General features: G+C 46.7%; 2 protein-coding genes across 7 annotated transcripts in view; one reads left to right on the plus strand and one right to left on the minus strand.

Annotated features, from left to right (window-relative positions):
• LOC310754786 (uncharacterized protein) overlaps positions 1 to 19,316 on the minus strand; it is a 40,001-nt gene extending 20,685 nt beyond the window's left edge. For 2 of the 5 annotated variants that reach the window (XR_014544010.1, XM_083597096.1), the window contains exon 1: positions 18,760 to 19,151. Coding sequence is in view for 1 of the 5 variants with exons in the window: in XM_083597096.1 (XP_083453222.1) it covers positions 18,760 to 18,847 (88 nt within the window). In the remaining 4 variants the exon portion in view is untranslated. The other 3 variants (XR_014544009.1, XR_014544011.1, XR_014544012.1) reach the window with 3 other exon arrangements.
• Positions 19,317 to 19,574: 258 nt separating this feature from the next.
• LMX1B (LIM homeobox transcription factor 1 beta) overlaps positions 19,575 to 20,946 on the plus strand; it is a 152,304-nt gene continuing 150,932 nt past the window's right edge. The window contains exon 1 of one of the 2 annotated variants that reach the window (XM_083597060.1): positions 19,575 to 20,052. In XM_083597060.1, the coding sequence (XP_083453186.1) occupies positions 19,914 to 20,052 (139 nt within the window). In that variant the 5' untranslated portion in view covers positions 19,575 to 19,913. The remainder of the gene's footprint in view (positions 20,053 to 20,946) is intronic. The other variant, XM_083597059.1, reaches the window with a different exon arrangement.

Raw genomic sequence — 20,946 nt, forward strand, 5'->3', positions numbered from 1 at the left:
AAAATCTTGCCGCTTCTCTCAGCGTCTGATGATCAGAGCTACAGTGCCTCTGGTACATGGACATTTTCAATCTGAGGGCCACACTTGCTTCTTTGCAACCATCCGTGGGCCACATCATGCCAGTGATGGCAAAAGTGGGTAGGGCAAAGGATGTAAATTTTACCTCTATACAGTAGTTTCTACATACACAAAATACTCCATTCATCTAATCAAGAGGCAGCTCAAGCCTGAGGTCGTTGTCCCTGTCCCCCCCCCCCCCCCGTGTGCTAATATGACTGACAGGACCTTCGGATTGGACCATCTCATAAGAAAATAAGAACTGCATAAATCCATCTCCTTCCAGGGGAAACAGCACTTGTTAGATTTCTGCCTATGGTACCTCTCTTTAAAGACCCAAGGATTCCTGCACCAGGGGAAATTTGTGCTACTTGTCAAAGAAGCCTTTCTGTCCCTACACATAAATATCTCCCAGGAAATACTGAAATTCATCTTCATATGAAATTGCCATGCATTGGGGCCAATGGTCCATCTTGCCCAATACTGACTGCCAGAGTTGTAGGCAGCTTTCCAGGATCTAAGGCAGCATAGATGCCAACACCCTGGGGCCCTGGGTGCCCCATGCAGGGGGTGGGCAGGCACCCACACATTTTGGTGCCAGGGCCATGCATGCTGCATGGTACTCATGGCCCCAGGCACTCACAATCGCAGGGCCAAGCTGGCAATCCTATCAGGCAGAGAGATTTCCCCAGCATCTGATACCTGACTGGAGAGAGAGAGAGAGATGCTAGGAACTGAACATGGGACTTTCCCCTTGCAAAGCAGATACACAACCATGAGGCAATGGGTGCTACCTAAATCGTGTTAACTTGAGAAGATGGTGAACATTGAATGTTTCTATCTGAAGAAGATGCACCACCACCTGGCTATGGACCCTCTATAGGTCAATCTTCTAATATAAAGCTTTGAGAGGGCCGCCCATATTCCCTTAAGCTTGCAGAAGCACAAAAAGCTATGGTGAGCACACACATGTGCAGAGAGAGAGAGAGAGAGGGAGAGAGAAACCCACACTAGGGACAGGTAGAATCCTCAAAATGAACATGCTGAGAAGCCTTGGAATGCTGCCTGATTGCTGGGGAGGGATAGAATGGAAGGAAGTGGCCAGAATCAGAACCAAGGAGTACCTCTACACAGCAACATTTTGTTTCAGGCCCGTTGGCAAAATGATGATGAGATGGAACTTTCACATCATATCCAGAACACAAGGTCTTTCAGCTCACCTATTTAGGGCACACATCCAGGGCACACCATTGCTTTCACAATGGCTGGGCAAATATAGTTCCTCCTCCAACAGCATTCTCCCTGAGTGATTTCCAGCAGTAGGTATTCAGGGGCATTATTGCCTCTTACAGTGGTGGGTAGAACACAGCAGGTGGCGCTGTGGTTTAAACCACTGAGCCTCTTGGGCTTGCTGTTCAGAAGGTCAGTGGTTCGAATCCCTGTGAGGGAGTGAGCTCCCGTTGCTCTGTCCCAGCTCCTGCCAACCTAGCAGTTCGAAAGCACGCCAGTGCGAGTAGATAAATAGGTACCGCTGCTGTCTAATTAACTTTTTAAGACCAGAACTTTAGGATTTGTTTCACTGTGAACAAATCAGTGAGAAAGGTTGGTAGTGTCAGGCACAGCTGTCTAAGTAATATTCAGGTAGACTGTTCCATTGAATCAAGCAACATCGACCTACAGCAGGGAGGTCTCTGTGGCCCTCCCAATGTTGCTGGACTCCATGTAGCAAGCATGCCCTCTCTGGGCACAAACAAAAGAACATGGGAAAAGCCTGCTGGATGAGGCCATTGACCCATCTAGACCAGCATCCTATTCTTACAGTGGCCAACCAGAGGTCTGTGGGAATCCTGCAAGCTAAATACAAGTGCAATAGCACTCTGACCACATGTGGCTCCCTGCAACTGGTAATCAGATGCATAATGCCTCTGGCAGCAGAGGTAGAGCATAGCCACCACGGGTAGCCATTAATAGTCTTGTCCTCCATGAATTTGTATAATCTTTTTCTAAAGCCAGCTAAGTTGGTGGCCACCACTGCCTCCTCTGGGAGCACGTTCCATAGTTTAGCCATGAGACAATGAGAATTGTAGTCCAACCACATCTGGAGAACCACAGGTTCCGTGTTTTTTGGCTTAGAAGTCTTCATTAAAAGCCTCCTTTTCATCTTAAGCACATTACTGGCGCAAGCCACGCTCCCACAGAATCCCTAATGATTCATGCTACAGAAGCAATGCATGACAGATTTTCCTGAAACACAGGCTGCTGCTGTTGTCATCATTAGCACAAACATTGTTCAGCTTATGGGAATGATTCTGGGAAGCTCAGAACAAGGGCCCACTAGTGCCCAGCACATGGGGAAAGGTACCCAGTCCTTCACAGATCTTCACCTGGGCCCATTAGCACCTATAATGGCTCGTTAATTCTAGGCCGGGTAATCAAACTCCAGGTATATTCTTAAAAGGGTTAATTTTTAACTGAGAAGAATGCTGACTGGGGAGAAAAAAATAATGCAATACCATATTGCCCCTGAACAGAGTGGAGAAGAAAGGAGCTTGAGGAACTGTCACCGTCCAGCTTCTGTAGCAGCCTCTTCACCCCACCCCGCCCCCACCCCTGCAACACACACACACACACAACCACAAGGACATCTGAAGGACCATCTCCCCCATCACCATGGGAATGGAGAAGAAGCTGGAACAACTTTTTCCCAACAAATAAGTGGTCTTATCCTTTCTACAGTAACTTTTTTTTTTTAAAGTGATGCTTATAGTTGTCATAGGGACGCGGGTGGCGCTGTGGGTTAAACCACAGAGCCTAGGACATGCCGATCAAAAGGTCGGCGGTTCGAATCCCCACAATGGGGTGAGCTCCCATTGCTCAGTCCCTGCTCCTGCCAACCTAGCAGTTCGAAAGCACGTCAAAGTGCAAGTAGATAAATAGGTACCGCCCCAGTGGGAAGGTAAACGGCGTTTCTGTGCGCTGCTCTGGTTCTCCAGAAGCGGCTCAGTCATGCTGGCCACATGACCCGGAAGCTGTACGCCGGCTCCCTCGTCCAATAAAGCGAGATGAGCGCCGCAACCCCAGAGTCGGTCATGACTGGACCTAATGGTCAGTGGTCCATTTACCTTTACCTTTACTGTTGTCATAATCTTATTCAAACCACTTTGTGAGGTCCACCTGGTAAATAAATGCCATAAGAATATAAATATATGCTGACGTTGTTTTAACAAGGAGCACCCAGCCCTTGATTTGGCTTCCAAAAGAGCCTATGTGGAATGACAGGCTAGGCTGAAATTTTGGGCATCTTTAGTTGGGGGGTAAAGCTGCATGCACACCACACACTTAGAACATATTCTCCACACACCCTAGAATTCTGGGAATTGTAGTTTATCCCTCACAGAGCTATGATTCTCAGAACCCAAGGATTATTATTTTTTTGAGGGGTTTTTCTTTAAATATATGGTATGTGCACAGTCTAGATGTCACGGAACTCTGCATCAAATCAAGGAGTGAATGACCTGTGGTGCATGAAAGGCTGAGGCTGCAATTCTATGCACACTTTGCTGGGGGCAAAACTCATTGAACTCTATGGGGCTTATTTCACGCACACATATAGGCTTGTACTGAAACACATTTAACAGCGCAGTCTGAACCAGGTCTACTTAGAAATAAGTCCTATTCAGTTCAAAGGGCTTACTCCTGAGTGAGTGGAGTTAGGATTGCAGCACATAGGATTATGTATTTCAGCTTCATTTCCTTCACCATTAATGATGTGGGCTGAGTGCACACCATGCATTTAATGCACATTCTGCCCCGAAATAATCCTAGGAACTAAAGTTTACCTTTCGCCATGCTTCAGTTCCCAGCAGTCTTAACAAACCATGGTTCCCAGGATACTGGGGGGGGGGGGGGGGCATTCTTAAAACGTATGGTGTGTCCAAAGCAAAAATGTAACTAAATCCATACCTGCGTCACAATAACTTTGTTGGTCTTTAAAGTGCCACAAAATCTGTTTTGGCTTTTAAGCAAAGCATTGTTTGGCTATGACTCCAAGAGGTAGGGAATGAACACTCCAGACTTTCCATGGATCAAAGCGATTCCTGTAGGAGGCCTTTAATTCACACAGACCCCTTCGTCTGGGTAGTGGATAACATCCCATTCCCTTGTGTAGGATTTGGTTGTAATAACTAATAATAATAATAATAATAATAATAATAATAATATCCTCAGTACCATACGCTTTAGAATTCCATAAGAAAAAAAATACCAAGGCAAGACCTGCTAATAATATAAATAATATATAAACATACAACAACAACAACACAGTGGCATACATTTTATTGAGTTTCATAAGCTAAATAAATAAATGATTAAGACAAGTATCTGGGCCTTAAAAAGTTACATTTAGCTCTTGGAGGAATATGCAACCTTTTGAATGATTTTCAGGGCAGAAGGGCATTCTGGAGACAGAGAGAAGCTGAACCATGGAGGAAATGGAGGGGAGGATGGATCTTAGCTCAGTGGTGAGGCATCTGATTTTCATGCAGAAGGTCCCTGGTCCAATCCCTGGCACCCCCGGGTAAGCTTAGGCATGTCCCCTTCCTGAAACCCTGGAGAGTTGCTGCCAGCCAGTGTAGACAGTACTGTGCTGGATGGACCAATCTTCTACTCAGTAAAAGTCAGCTTCCTGTGTTCCTAAATTAGTAAATACGTGTGTCTACACATAACCTCAGTTTTGTAGACTGAACATCTGGTCAGGGATTCGTTGTAGATGCATAGTAATCACACGCCATGTTCTATATAACGTTTAATTGGGGCGGCAGTCAAGCGTTAATGGGGTCTTGGGTACCTTCAGAGATAAATCCGCATAAGCAGTTTGTTTTCGAAAACTGGAGGCAGATCCACGTCCTAGAACTCCCCAGTGCCTTTTAAAACTACAATCAGAAGCCTCCTCCTTCATCTTTACCTGCCTTGTGCATTTCCGTTTCAGGCCTCTTTGAACAGCGAGTTTGGAGTAACGTCTGAAGCCAATAGCAGAAATGCAAAGCACGTGTTACTGCAGCACCATCGCCAGACACACTTACTCAGAAGTAAGTCCCACTGCGACCAATTTCATCTACGCTGGTGACCCTGTGCATGCCTGCACGGAAGCAAATCCCACTGAATTCAATGGGATTTACTCCTAGGTAAGTGTGTATACGATGGCAGCTTCAGTCCCACCCACCCACCAGAACTTTATTTTTCTTTTAGTTATATGGGGTTTCTCTCGTTTGCTTTTTAGGATAACTAATCTTACAAAGTTTGCGTTTCAAATAATTGTAAAAACAGGTCACGCCCGTTTACTCTGAATTAAAGCTGCCTTGAATATAATGGGACTTTCCCTTCAAAATTAGAGAGATTCGAGGTCGGAGTGTAACTATGTTTCAGATCAGATGTAATAATAACGGTTGAGATGCTGGTGGTGCAATCTTTAACATACTTACAAGGAAGCAAATTCCACAGTGATTCAGTTGGAAGTCGCGTCAGAGTAAACAGGCTGAAAAATTAGGAAAGGGGTTTATTGATTTCTGGGTGTATCGGGTTTTTCAAACTTTCTTCAAAGAAAGGGGTTGATTTCTCATGCGAATTTACTGCGCTATTTCAGATGTCTTGGAAATATTTAGCTGCACTCATTCAAGCCTTAAATATAAGCCTCTTAAAATGTTTTTGAGACATCTGAAACAATAAGGGATTCCACGCGTTCAAAGGAGAAACTCTCGTGTTTCCTTCCTGGTTCCTGTTGCTGTTTTTGCAGTTTTTAAAGTGAAAATTCAAAGCCGAGGAATGAAATTTGTTCAGTTGATTTTGTAGTTTGGTTTTATATTTTGAAGAAAATGTGTTGGGTTACAGCGGGAACATTTTGGGTGATCATGTAAATTTTGTTTTAAGAAATCATTAGATTAATACCTCTTCTTTTCGGACCGTTACCCGGTGTTAGAAGTTTTATCGGGAAGGGGTGAAGGGCTATGTACCGTTCAAAATAAGCTGTATGTATAACCTTTTCGAAACAAACTTGAAAACGATTGTACTCAATCCAACCCAATACAGGTGTTTCATAGAGCGCAATCTTATGCCTAGTTACTCAGGAGTAACTTTCACTATCTCCAGTAAACCTTCCTCTCTAGGTTTCAGATCGCACCCGAAAAGTCCTGTTGATTAATCACCCCTTGAAATAAACAGGGACATCAAATAAGCTGAATTTTGCTTGATCACTAACCTCCATCATTCCCATTCTGTGTCTGTAAATATACATATTCTTTGAAGGTTATGTTAGGATATGGGTGATTGAGCTTTAAATCTCTGACATTTTATATAATATTGTTCGTCTCCCAAGGGCCCCGATCGAACCAATTAAGCGCGCTCTACCTCCAGCCTATTTCAATGGGGAAGAAAACTTACGCGCCAAACTTTTAAAGACACATATATTTAGCACTGTCTTCTTTTAAGCTGAATGCAGTCTATATTCTGTAATCCACTTTTAGCAATATTTGGAGTACAAATGGTTAAAAAATATATTCAGGGGGCACGCACTTTTGAAGCCCAGTCCATTTCAGCGGGGATATTTAGATATCACTCTTGCTTCAATTCATTTTCGAATGATTGTTTTGGAGCTCTGCAAGGCGGGTGGATGGAGCCCAGAAGGTTACAGGCTTATCTGACCGCGATCCCCGCAAACATCCGGGCTTTCTAACAGCCCCCCCACTCCCCGCTTGATTTCAAGAGCTAGATAAGCAGGTGCTGAAATTTTCCCCATTAGGAAACGGGGTTTTAAAATGCCTTTATATCCTGCCTAAATTAACCAACTGACCCAAAGCATTTTTCAACCTGCCATCCCCTCGAACGTCCCTCCTCCTCAAAGTTGTGCCCCCCTTCCCCAACCATTTTATTTTATTTTATTTTATTATATAAAAGTCCGTGCTTGCATCAAGCTAGCCTTGCTATGCGGGTGCCTCTCTTAATATACTAGGAAAGCATTGCCAGGAAGCGCACAGAACCGTAGCTCAGCCGCAGAACATTTTGCCTGCACGCAAAAACTCCCAGGTTCAGTCCCCAGGGACATCGCCAGGTTGGGCCAAGAATATTCCCTAGCCGCTGCCAGTCAGTGTCGACAGCACCGAGCTAGGTGGCAACTTCTTCCTAATTGATGGCTACGTGGTCTTTGGACATTACAGCTTTCCGAGAAGGCTTTGCCAGTATTGTGAGGAATCGGATGAAAACGTTCCGCACATCCTTGAGGAGCCTCTCTAATTTCCTGATTGGAGGGCAAATACACGCTCCCCTTTGATACGAGTTTGCAGGGGTGCTAACTGGAATAAAATATTGGGTGGGGGGGGGTGAGGTAAGCCCCGCCCCGCATAATCGATCACATGACACAGTGCACACACACCATGGGAATGCCCATCCACTTCGTGGGGGCCCGGACCCCTCAAATATTTTATTGTGGGGACCGAAGCCCCCGCGGCCCCCAGGAGTTGGCTCCTATTACGTGTGTTTGGCAAAGCCATGTGGAATTTCAAACCCGTCTCCGCGCGCCTTCGCGGAAACAGAAACCGTTTGTCTGAATGCCTCTCCTTCTGATTTCTAAGCAGACAAAAAGTCGTTTCTCGTTGGACTATATGATCCTGTGTACATTTATTTGGGAGGACTGTATTTTCCTTTGAAATTTACTTATGCGTATAATGGCTGGGATGATAGTAACACGCTAGACTTGCAATATTTGATTGGAATTTGTTGCAATATCGTTTATAACTTGTTTACTTTATTTGTTTCCGCTGTCACAAACTGAACTGGGCTGGGAATTAAGCATTTGATCTGATTTACTGTCGTGTTGTTTTACGAACACAGCAACATTTTTAACCGACTGAGCGTTTCAAATGGATGAACCGAATAGGTTTAATCAGCTTACCGTGGCCATCCGATCAGAGTGCCTCTGAGTAAGTTTGGTGAGGATTGCGCTGTTAGGTATAACAACCTGCCACTGGAAGTTACGTACTTTTGCATGGCTGCTGGTGGTGTTGATTTTTGTTTTGTTTTTATAAGGGCAGATCTCTGCCGCTAGGAGGTTACAGTCCAAATCCGACCAGGGTGGCATCGCTCCTTTAACACGGACTGGAAAAGGGGGCTGTGTGTCATGTCATCTTTGTTTTAAGGTGCCCTTCACGCTTTAAATATTTCAGTCGCATTGCACGCCCCTTTAAAAGACCATTAACCCACTCATCCATCCACACCCCAAAGGATAAACAGTAACACCCACTCACTGTGGGGTATAACAATACAAGGAAAAATGATCACACGCTTCTCTAAATCTTCCAGATATGATACACACAGAGGAAATACAGAAGTCAGAGTTATAACACTTTTAGCTGCCATGGATCTCGAAAAATGTTTGGTTCTTGTGTTTTGCTCGTCCTTGAAAATAATGAGAGATATAGGCCTGTTAGATCTGCATCATATCATATCATGTCATATCATCATCAGATTGTTCCCAGTGCTAGCCCTACTCAGAGCGAACCCACTGGAAATAATAGGCATGACTAACTTAAGGCCATTAATTTAAATGGGTCTACTCTAAGTAGATTTTTTTTTTTAATTATTCTTTTATTAATTTTTATGGATACAATCCCATTATTTTTAGTAGTAGTAAGCAATAGCGTCACTTCATTTCTGCATCGCCTTTCCTCCCTAAGGAGCCCAGGGCGGTTAACAAAACTAAGAGAGATAAAATGCAACCCACTTAAAGCACTGGTAGAAACATTTAAAACGACATTATCTAAAGAAAGAATTGTTAAGCGGCACCAATTTACATCCAATAGCAGACCCAAAAGTGCTAATTATTGAGTTCGACAACAGTTAACTCCCCAAAGCCTTAAGGAACAAACGGGTCTCCAACTGATTCCGAAAAGATGTCAGCGATGCACATAAATGTAATTCCACAGGGATATGTTATATTATATACGCCCCGCCAGAGCTGATATAAGAGATGTTGGGGCTGTATAACACAATGCATATTATCTTGTTTTAGACAAGCGATTGTGGGGAAAACAAAGGACTTGGAAGACGGAATGCGGTCTCCAACCAAGAGCCCTGCTGGATCCTAAAGACCAGGGGTCAGCAACCTTTTTCAGCCGTGGAGTCCACCGTCTCTCAGACCATGTGGCGGGCCGGACTATATATTTGGGGCGGGGGGGGGAATGAACGAATTCCTATGCCCCACAAATAACCCAGAGATGCATTTTAAATAAAAGCACACATTCTACTCATGTAAAAACATGCTGATTCCCAGATCGTCTGTGGGCCGGGTTGAGAAGGCGATTGGGCCGCATCCGGCCCACGGGCCTTAGGCTGCCTGCCGCTGTTAAAGACGAATGCATTTCTTCATTATCTCAGTCTGCCGCCGACTAAGCAACGTGCTGGATCCCCACTCCAGAAAAGCTCCAGGAAGATTGAAAAGGTAAAAGCGAAGGGCGAGTAGTAGTCAGATGGGGACCGGATCCCAGCCGAAGGGAGGGAAACTCATTTCAGGGGGGAAAGATATCGGTACAAACCCAGACAAGTCTACCCAGAAGTTAACCCCCTACTGCGTTCAAGGGGACTTGCTCACAGGTAAACGCGGACAGCGGTAAAGCTTTGAACACCCGCCTAGACTGCTTCATTTTGGCTGGGATACTGTCTTAAGTAGTTTACCACCATCATTTTTCATTGCTATGTATTTATCAGAGTAGTTGTAATGATTACAGCACATTGTAAGCAGCACAGTGGTTTCAAGTTTTCACATAACGTAGTCCAATCAATGTTACTTTTATACCAAAGTGTGCAAGATTAACAGTTCCAGTCCGGCCAATAGCACAGTGGAAGAGGACCCGCCTTGCGTGCTGAAGGTCACAGGCTGGAGCCAGTCATCTCTTGGAATGGCTGGGGGAAACCTGGTCAGAAACCATGGGCGTAGCCAATATTTTTGGTTTTTTTTTGGGGGGGGGAGGGATAGGACTTTGTTAGGTGGTGCAGAGCCGACGTGACTGGTCAGTTAGTTAAGCATTTTCTCTTCTTCTATTTCCGCCCCCCTTGGCTTTGCCCATGTCATAAACCCCGGAGAGCTTCTGCCAGTCAGTGTAGACAAACACTGAGCTAGTTGGACCAAGGCTTTGACTAGGTGTAAGGAAGCTTCTTCTGTGCCCGAAGTAAGGCAGCTTTTGAAGTCCCCGGAGATATCTGAACGTGCGTCTGCTCAGGGCCGGATCTAATACGAAACTAATGAAGCTTAAATCTTCAGGGCCCCTAATCCTGGAGAAGCCGCATAAGCGAGTTTAGTCCACATTGCACGGCCCAAATTGATTAATTTGTTGTTGCATATACTTCAACAATCCCAATTGTTGAACGCATCGGGATGTGCGTTCGAGGGAAGGACAGGACCTTAGCGGCAGAGCACGTGGAATCTCCTGGTGGGGCTGGGAAAGACTGAAACCTTAAACCCTGGAGAGCTAGATAGACCAAGGGTCAGCTTCCAAGCTTCCTGTGCCCTTCTAGGTGGCGAGAGGTTCCAGGGACTTAGAGAGCGACGGGGCTGGGGTACTGTACTCCTTTGAAAAGGGATCTGGCAAGGTGAGGAATAGGAGGTGGAAGCGGCCCTACTTTTGCTTGCAAGACTTGGGTGTTGGGGGGGGGGGGAGTCCAGCGGTTAAGAGGCTGAGCTGCTAAAAGTGGGTGATCATGTGATTATAACTCTGGCTCGGGATTTGATGACCCTTATGCAAGCCGCTAGTCCTCAAACTCCCATCTTCACTATTAATAATACTGTGCTGCTGCAAGGATTACTGAGATGATTTTTAAAAAATATATCTGCAGTGTTTGTTGTTGTTGCTAATCTGCCTATCTCCCACACACACACACACCGTTCCTATCTACTAAGAACTCCAGTTGCAGCATCTGAATTTGAGATATTGGGTTATTTTATTTATTACATTTTTAAACAAAACCCTGCCTTTCTTCCAAGGAGCTCAGGCTGAAGTCCACATTCTCTCCTACCCATTTTGTCCTCCTTAGAGCCCTGTGAGGTAGGTTAGGTTGAGAGTGACTGACAAAAGCTCATCATGAGAGAGATTCCATTCTGGTTCCGCGCTCTAGCCACTAGGTACAGGCAGAGAACGATCCCCCCGCTCAGCCAGATATCCGCTCCTCTGTTTAGCTTGAACCGAGCTTCAAGAGTCTGGCAGCGACGAGCTTGCTTTGGGGTAAGAAATTGGAGCTCAGAAACGCTGCATTGAGGCGCATTGGCCAGAAGAGGGCAGAGTGCACACAAGGCTAGTAACGCGAATGCTGTCGATAGTTGGAGAAGGCACAGAAGCTCGAGCCTTTTGTCAACCACTGTTAGGACGCAGGCCAGCTTTAGGCTGCGGGGTCGTTAAGTAAGGAAAGCTGCATAGCCAGACCCTGGGAGGCTCCGTTATCTATTCGGGTGTGAGGGAAGATTCTGAAGCAGTCTTCACCGGCTGAGGTTGGCCTACAGACTGCTTATCTCCGCAGACAGACAAAGAGTAGGGCAGGGAAGCTATGGCCCTGCTGGACTACAAATCCCATCATCCCTGGTCATTGGCCGTGCTAGCTGGGGCTGATAAGAGTCCAACACCATCTAGGGGGCTGCAAGTTCCCCCCCGGGCTAAAGCACGGGGGGGACTGTTGCCAAATACTATGGCAAATCTTCCTCTCACCACCTTTGCACAGGGGAACACAGAAAGCTGCCTTATAGTGAGTCGGGTCCACGTAGTATTGCCTACACTGACTGCCGCTGGTTCTATGGGGTTTCAGACTCAGAGGTCTCTCCCATCCCTACCTGGAGGCACTGGGAATCGAACCAGGGGTCTTATGCATGCAAGGCAGCAAACTGTCTCACTGAGCTGCAGCCCTTTCAACCATGAAAGGCTGCAAAGTACGACCCAGTTAGTGAAAACTGCGTTTGAATAGGTACATAGGAATGAGCTGGCTGCGGATTAAAGGAGATAGTGACAAATGGGAGATTTTTATATTTAGAAAAAGGTACAGCCTCTCCCCAAATCAAGCAACTGATAAAGACAGCTCCAGAGTGTAACAGAAAGTAAAATTGTAATAAATTAGGGAATGGGGAAGGAGTAAACCATATTCTCTCCAGTTTTGAATGGAACCATCTTGTATGGAATTTAAAACTCCCATCCCCAAACAAGAAAATATTAATTCAATTGGACTCTGAAGGTTAAAGTTCCAAGGGAAGGGGGCTCTTTCCTTTCTTTTCCTTTCCTTTTTGGACTGCATGTTAGGGAGCCTGTTCACATTTGGGCATAATCCAAAGTGTGATTTTCAAATCCAGCCATGTTGCACAATTGGATTTCTCTGCCATCTTCCAGGCGCAAAACCCATTTAGTTTAGAAAGTTGCTTTTGGAAGGGGTACTTAAAAGAAAGAAACAGATAAATAAAACACATAACTGTTCATTCTGTTGAAGAATCAGAAGCCTTTGGTGTTAATCTTTTGCTAAATTCAGCATCTTTACATCTCTCTCCCTATAAAACCCTGAGCTCCATAGCAGGCAATGCAGGTGAAGGGTTGTCAGATTTGGAAATTACTCTATTCATTTTCGGTTGTTGTTTTTTAATCCCTTGGCAATTTTTGGTTGGAAGAGATGGGGTAGATAAATAAAATTAAATGTCTTCTTGTCCACCTCTGACACCAGAGATCCCCCTCCCAAAAAAAAACTTTGGTGTGTGAAATATGTTATCAATAAGCCCTAATTAGAGAATTGCTCCTCTCCGTGGCCTGAATGAACCTCCTAAAATCTACTAGCTGCCTTGCTGTGATCATTTAGCCATGGCAAAAGAAAAAGAAAAAAGGAGAGGTGCAAAATTGCATTTTAGGCTACATTTAAAGCACTGCACCAAATAATCGTGGGAACTGTAGTTCGCCTCCTCATAGAGTTACAGTTCCCCATGCCCTTAAGAAACTACCCCCCCCCCCAGGATTCTTTGGGGGGATGCTTTAAATGTACTGAATCTACAAAAAATGTGTATGAATACTGAACATCTGTGATAGTACAGGGTGATGTACTGAATGGAGAAATGAATCGCCTGTGTTCCCGCACAAAGTCATGGTGGTAGTTGCAATGCACATTAAGGCTGTGAACCTATGCATGCCTGTCTACTCAGAAGTAAGTCCCACTGAGTTTCATGGCACTTAGTCCAGGGAAGTAGGTTGCAGCCTAAGGAATTCCAATGAACTCAGGAGAGATTTACTTTTGGGTGAACTCACTGAGGCTGCAATTCCATGCTCTCTTTCACAGAAGTCTTATGAACAAGGGAGAACTTTATTCCCAGGGGTCAAAGTATTGGATCCAGGTATCGGGCAGAGAGAAAAGCGGAGGTGTGTGTGAATGAGTGGGAAGGAGAAACGAGTGGAATTGTTAAAGGTTTTGAAAGTTTCCTTCGGAACATTCTCTCTTTCCTTTGGGGAAAGTGGAAATCAGGGATTGGGAACCTGTGGCCCTCCAGACCTTGATGGAGCACATTTCCAGTTATCCATGACCATAGGGCAGTGGTGTCCGAACTTTTTTCAAAGAGAGCCAGATATGATGAAGTGAAGGGCTGTGAGGGCAGACCAAAGGACCGACCAAAGTTGTTGACCTTTTCTAGGACTGAACTTGATGAGCTTTTTTATGATTTTACCCCAGAGTTGTTGAGTTTTTTTAGGATTGAAGCTGTTGACCTTTTTTTAGGGTTGAAGTTGTTGAGGAATGGGGATCCTAAACCCCAGACCATGAATTGGTAGACTGCAAAGTGGAGGGAGGAGGCTCCAGCCAGGCAATATGGCAGCACTTCCTGCAAAACTGGATGGTTTTTTGGGGGGTAGACTGCAATTGGCTTCTATCGTTGGTGTTGAGATCGGTGGTTACATTGCAATGAGGATTTCATGAGGCTAGGCCTGGCCTTGAGGAACGTTCACTGGGAAGTAAATCTCTGGGTCCTGATTCAGAAGTGCTTTGATCTAAACGCGGAGTGTAGGCACGGGCTGCAGCAAGGAATTGAAAACGATTTCAGGTCTAAAGTTGTGTGCTGAATGTTATAGAAGGGATCAGATATACAGTAAGCCATTCACCTCCCCAGGGCTAGCCTAAGACGTTTTGGCACCTGAGGCGAACTACAAAATGGTGCCACTCCTCTCCAGGGCAAGGAAAGATCTGCAGCAGGAACAAGGGGTATGAAAATTTAAACTGGGAACAAGGGGTGAGTGCAGATCAAATAAACCTTATCCACAGAGATCGTTGCGAGGGAAAGGGAGCTCGCTTTGAATCACATCAGATGGGTGCAGGCAGCTTAGGAGACTCCAGAGGGTAGCCCCCGCCATTTCCTCACTAGGGGTGGGAGGTGAAAGGCAGCAGCTCCTATTCTCCGAGAGGCTGCGTGGAGCGAGCGGTGCAGCCGTCGCTGCCACTGCGAACCGTGTTTATGGAAGACAATCTTACTCAGCTACGAGTGATCGCCAAAGAAGAAGGTGATATTCCTTGGGTGCCAGATCTGCTTGCCTCTGTGGATCCTGCCACCTGAGGCGGTCACCTCTCCTTGCCTCATGGGCAGGCCCTGTACCTCCCCCCCCGTCTTTTCCTTTAGCCTCTTACCTCTAAATCTATGACGACTTTTACAGAGTTCCTGGATTTGTTTTATTTATTTTTAAGGATGTAGGGGAAACAGGAATAAGGGTTTGTAATCTACACGCCGGTAGAGTAAGCGAGGTAATTTATCCAGCATTCATATGCGGCCGTGAGACGCGTCTTGGTTGTGAGCTAGGTGCTGCGCAGAAATACCCCACCACCACGCGCTTAAATTTCGAGGAAGAAATGAAATGGCTTCCATTAAGATTCGGGGACTTAGGAATTTCCCTTCTTCTCCTGCTCTTGCAGAATAAAACCAGAGAATAGGGCCAAGTCGAAAACCCCTCACCGCACAGACCTGTCTTCCATAGTTTTATTTCCAACAGGAGCCTTGATTTCAAACGTGCCCAGGATCGGATCGCAATTGTCTTTCTTTAAGTTCCGCTGTCTCTTTCTAGAAGGAAACCCCAGGGGATGTCAACCTCAGCAACCCAAGGGGCACCCCCAGCTGTTTATCTGGAAACAACCTCCTATTGATCTCAGAGAGTGGCTTCTCCGAGTAAACAGGAGCCGAAGCTCTGCTTGACCCTTTCCGCAACACACTGCCTCTTAGCGTAGGTGTCTCCGAATGAAACGGGGGCTTCCTTCCGAGTAACACTTCTGACATTTTCCTTGAACACGCGCGCGCGCGCGCGGTTTTCGATGGTGCTTACTCCATTCCAAGGCAAGGTTGAAAAAGTGAGCGCTGGCACTAAATTCAATGAGGGCGATAATAAATAAGAATTACCATCGCCACCATCACACTAACTTTCAAGTAAAGGCTTGAGCATTGGGGCTTCTGTTCTCCGACAGTCCTTTAACCCTAATAGTAGTAGTAGTAGTAGTAGCAGTAGTAGTAGTAGTGGTGGTAGTAGCAGCTTGGGATCCTAATACACGCAAACAGCTTTGCACTTAAATTTCGCATCAACTCTTAAGTAAATCTTAAGGGTTCTGCACCGTCTTCTTTCCCCGTCTGCGCATCCTCTCCTTTGAAGCCCAAGTCCGGATCAAGAAGATGAATTTTAGAGCTTTTTTTGAGTGCCCGTTTCTAGGTGCGGCGGGTATCTCCCTCCCCTCACTGCCATCCCACGCTCAGTACACACCTCCTCCCTGCACCTCTGATCTTTTGGTAGTCACTGGAAGACTTTAAAAAAAAAGGGTGAAAATTGCTACGGTGACTAATAGGTATTTCTAAGAGCAAAGGTTTCTCCGGAGAGTGGGTTAGGACTCCCCACAGTCTGTGGAATTGGGCTGCGAGGCAGGAGGTGGCATATTCCTCCTCACAGCCGTTCCAGCGGTTTCTCCAGCCGCTGTTCGTTCTCTGCACAATCTCCTCCGTGTCTGGCAAACTCACCATCGCGGATCTTCTAATTCTGGACTTTTTCTTCGTAATTTCACGAGATAATTGGGTCTAAATCCGGAATTGTTTGCATTGGGAGGAGCGGCGGGAGGCGGGGAGAGAGGTTTTATTCCAGGGAAAACATCAGTTTTAATTAAAGCGAGCCGGGTTTGCTGTCGGATTTCGAGCGGAATCGCCTCCTGAAATCTAAAGAGCTCTTGATTCCTATTATTATTTTAGCCTGATCTCAAAATTAAATAATCACAGCATTCCGCACATACGTACGCTTCTGACTACAAAGAAACAGGCCTGTGGCAGAAGATAGGACGAATATATATATATATATATATATATATATATACATTCAATCAAATAAACTTTTTAAAAAATAAGGAAGAAAATGACCTAAAAAGAAAACTTTCCAAAATGAGATAAACATCCATGGACAGTTTCCTTCAGTAATACAATTTAGGCAAAACCGGAAGGGAAAAAATATATACCCAAAGGAAGACGCAGAAAGCCCTTTAATTTAAATAACTATCAAATAACTTTCAATGCATTTTCATCCCTCTTTTTTATTCCATCATTTTTTTCCTGAGAAGTTTGCCCCCTGATCCTAATCCAAGAAATATTGTGCATTTTAAGAAACCTCAGCGGGAAAATAATTTCCCATATCTTCAGAGAGTTAATTGAAACAATCGTTTTTTTTTAAAAAAAAAGTTCACCAGAAGTGGAGTGTGCTTGTGTGTATTTAAACCAACCAACTGGCTGCATCTCATGGTAGCCTGGTTTGTGAGAAAATGTTTCAGAATAGGGTAAGGAGAAAATAATGCTCTCACAGACACCAGAAAGTGGCAAATGATATTGAATTAATATTTACAACTATTCCCGTCCTTTTGCTGAGGTGCAAGTTATTGTTGCTGAGGCCAGTACATGAAACGGTTACCCCTACGTTGTCGGGATTGATGCAACACCACACGTACAAATACACACACACACACTTTAACGTGCGGGTCAATACAAGGCGGAGGAATTAAAGACATTTGTAATTTCTGTATCCCGCCTCACACTCACAATCCATTCATTAATCTCAATTTCTCCTTTTCGTTCCCTTATTGGAATGGAAACCGCCAGGACCGCGGAAATGTTAAGAACGGAAGGTTTCTCTCAAATATTCCTGGCTTGGGTCTATCCTTGATTACTGGCAGTGCGTAATTGTCCGCCCGGGTCCCCAATACAATGGAACCATCATCTGTTTCCGCTCTTGTGCGCCAGGGCGCAAAAGTAGACACAAAGGAAAGGCCCAACTGGGGGCGCCCCAAAGCGGGTTTCAGAGCGTGCTTATCCCCTAAAAGAAATCCCACCAGTTCGACCCTCTCCATAAAATCACACTTGCCTGTATCCCCTATCCCCACTATACGCGGCAGAGCAGAACCCGCCTTTTCCACCAGAGCGCTGCTGTGCGCCTAGGTTTGACAACCACTTGGAAACAGGCCAGCAAGCGGTCCCAAAATTGAGGGGGAGATGAGGGCCATTTCTAGACATGACCCCCTGGCAGCAGCTGAAGCCCCCCTCCACGCCCATCTCTTCTTCATCATCAGCATTCAAGTTCATAGAGGGGGTGCGTAAAGGCGCTTAATTTTCTGGGCGCGCTGGACAGAGGCTCGCCGGACTCTTCTCTCTCTCTCTCTCTCTCTCTCTCTCTCTCTCTCTCTCTCTCTCTGCGTGTGTGTGTTTGTTTTGAGAGAGAGATCATGGAAGAAAACCGAACTGTGCGTGAGATTCTAAAGGGTTATCTCCCCTCCCTCTCCAAACACAACCGGGTGAATCATATCTGCGTCCACATCATACATTTAAAGCGCGTTTAAATTCACACACACACCCCACGCTGAATGCTGGGAACTGTACCCTTTACAGACCAACACTTCCCAGAACCCTTAAATAACTCGGTTCTCAGGGTTCTTTGGGTCAAGGGTGAAAATGTGAAAATGTGCTTCAAATGTACTTTAAATATATGGCGCTGTACAGGACGCAAGCTTCCTTTTGGGTTACCGCGAATGATCAGACGGGTTACCGGGAACGATCTGAGAAATAGAAGCATGTATTACTTCCTCTGTCTGTCTGTCTGTCTGTCTGTCTCTCTCTCTCTCTCTCTCTCTCTTTCTCTCTCTGTGTGTGTGTGTGTGTGTTGTCGTCCACCAGCTCCTTATCTTTCTCCCGGGGCCTCTCGCCAGGTGCAAACGCGGCCGTCCCTTTCTTTTATGCCCCAGACAACAAAACAGAAAAGCCTGGTGGGTGTCAGGAACAAGGGCTTCTATGGGAGGGAGGCGGAGAGTGGGGTGGGGGGGAGAGATAGGAGACGGGGCGGATGTAACCGCATCCAGCCCCCTGCACCCGCTTGCCAACGCCGGTGCCATGCTATAGTAAGATCAGCCCTGGTGGCACAGCCGGCGGCCAGCTTGCACGCTTGACACCTCTCCCTGTGATCTGCCTCTCCAGCTACTACCCATACCCTTCCCACACTCCCGGACCCAATCCAGCCACAGCATTCCTTCCCCACCCTCCCCACCTCGTATCCTCGGATAGCACGCAGGTGGCAGCGTCCCGGAAGAAGGGGACCCTGGAACTTAAAAACCTCAAACGAGCCCCGGAAGGTCCCAAGAAGACGCCGAGGTACCTACCTCCCAGCCGGGCGTGAAGGGGGCCCGCCGGCTTCTGTAGGCTTCCACCGTTGGGGCTGGGTGGGAGGCATTTGGGGCGCAGGGTCATTCTGCCTAAGATGGTTGGCGTGCCAGCAACTTTGCTTTCCTCCCCATTCAATCAGCCCCGTTCAGCAAGTTCCTAGATCTCATGAATTCCTTCCACCGACCGATTGGCAAATCCGCCCCCCAATGTCCAGCCCTTCCTCAGTTTCTTTTTTCAACTTTTCTGTAAGTAGGTCCCCTCACCTGATTTTCATTATTTCCTTTCCTTTATTTCATCATCCCGTCCACTCACTGGCACTAAGTGTTCCAGGATGCCAGCAGCCCCCTCCCTTCCCTACCGACCCCTCCATCCTCTCTATCCTCTCACTACAAACTGGTTACCTGGGCAAACTCCGCTTCTAATCTACACCTGGCTGGAATCCTTTCCCATCATGATCCGGGGTGGAATGGGAGCGGAAAAAAAGAAAGAGGGGGGCTTGCTTTTCTTTCCCTCCCATCTTACTTTCTTCTCTCTCCCCCCTTTATTTATTTTAATCGTCTCTCTCCCCCCGTTCCCCCCCCCCGCGAGTAAGCGACGGCACTATTTGACGTCGAGGAATACCGCCTCACCGCGGCGCAGGGATATTAGGAGCACCAATTGGGAGTTCAAATGTCAGCAAGTCTCTCCCCCCCCCCCGCTTTTTGGAAAAGGGAGGGGGAGGAGGAGGTGGCGGTGGTGAGGCGGCTGGCGGGGTGGGTGTGTTCCTCCGCCGCCGTTTTTTTCCTCCGCTTCTAAACGGAGCGTCTCCTGGCTCGGGACTCTTGCATGGCACTGTGGCGTGGAAGCGCTCCGGGGGAGAGCTTCTGCCCGCGATTGCATGCCGTGCCGGGGATCCCCTTGCTCCGGGGAGGGCCTCGCCGCCCCCTCCGGCCCGAGAAGGGCTCAGGAGGCGCCCCCTAGCCTACAGGTGACCCACCCTGCCTCTCTGCTGTCGGGGCGCGATGCTCTGACTGCCGATGGGCGCCCGGCTTGTCTCGGCAGCGCTCGCCTCCTCTGCCCCGCGACGCAGCGGTCCTGATCCCGGCAGGAGCGGACACTAACCGCCTCCTCCCCCTTCTCCCGCTTCGCCTCCGCAGCCAGCCTTCGCCCCATGGACGTAGCGACGGACCCCGAGTCGCTGGAAAGCTGTTTCAACCGGGGCTCCACTGACTGCTCCAAGATGCTGGACGGAATTAAAATGGAGGATCACCCGCTGCGATCGGGTCCCGCAACTTTAGGAGTCTTGCTAGGTGAGTCGACTTCGCTTTCACCGCGCAATGTTCAACTCCCCTCCCCTAAAAAAGAGGAAAAACCTAGAATACTAGTTTACTCGGGGAAAGTCCCGGGCCCCCGATCCTGAGTCCGCTGTACTGTTGCTTCAAATACTGTACTTGGAAACAAACCGGTGCTGTCAGGACGGCAAGCGGCGAAGGCTTCCAGTGTAAACGCGGAGTCCTGTAAGTCGTTTTCAGGCCGATCCTAGAAAAGGCATCGATTTGCCTTTAAGGGGCTGAAGGGGTCTTTTCTTTATTTAATGCCCTGTGTGGGATTGTGACACGATCTGGCTTGATTTTAAAAATTGCTACTATTATTAATAATGATTTTAAATATAGCCACTTTTCTTTGACAATCTGAGGCTAGGATTTAGATTCCCCCGCCTTGATATATTTATTTTATTCGCGGAGGGGGTGCTAGGTGTACATAATGTCGCTGTAACATGCTTTTTTAAGACTCGTATTTGTTACAAAGGGATATATAAATAAATCTCAAGTTGCAAAACTTTGAACCGAAGATGCCGCCGGCCAACTTCAAGAAGGGGGGGGGGGAGGCGCTACTTTTAAGATGCCTTTGCCAATCTTCCGATTGAATAATCCTTTTGAGACTGAAAGATACACGCATCTGCAGCTTTGTGTTCACGCACGTCGGAATAGGGATTTGCCACAACCCAAGAGAAGTCCCTGCTCTGATTTAGCTTTGTTGCTTCACTAAAACACAGACACACAGAAGATTAATTTACACTCTTACTTCCCCATCCCCCAAATATTAACCCGTAGGACAAAATCTCTTCCCTACCCCTTTTAACAATGTTCCGGAACATATTCGATTTTACTTGAGTCATCTTGGAAAATGAACCAACAGCATTG

This window comes from Podarcis filfolensis (genome assembly GCF_964270895.1).
Source record: "Podarcis filfolensis genome assembly, chromosome: Z".
NCBI classification, from domain to species: Eukaryota; Metazoa; Chordata; class Lepidosauria; order Squamata; family Lacertidae; genus Podarcis; species Podarcis filfolensis.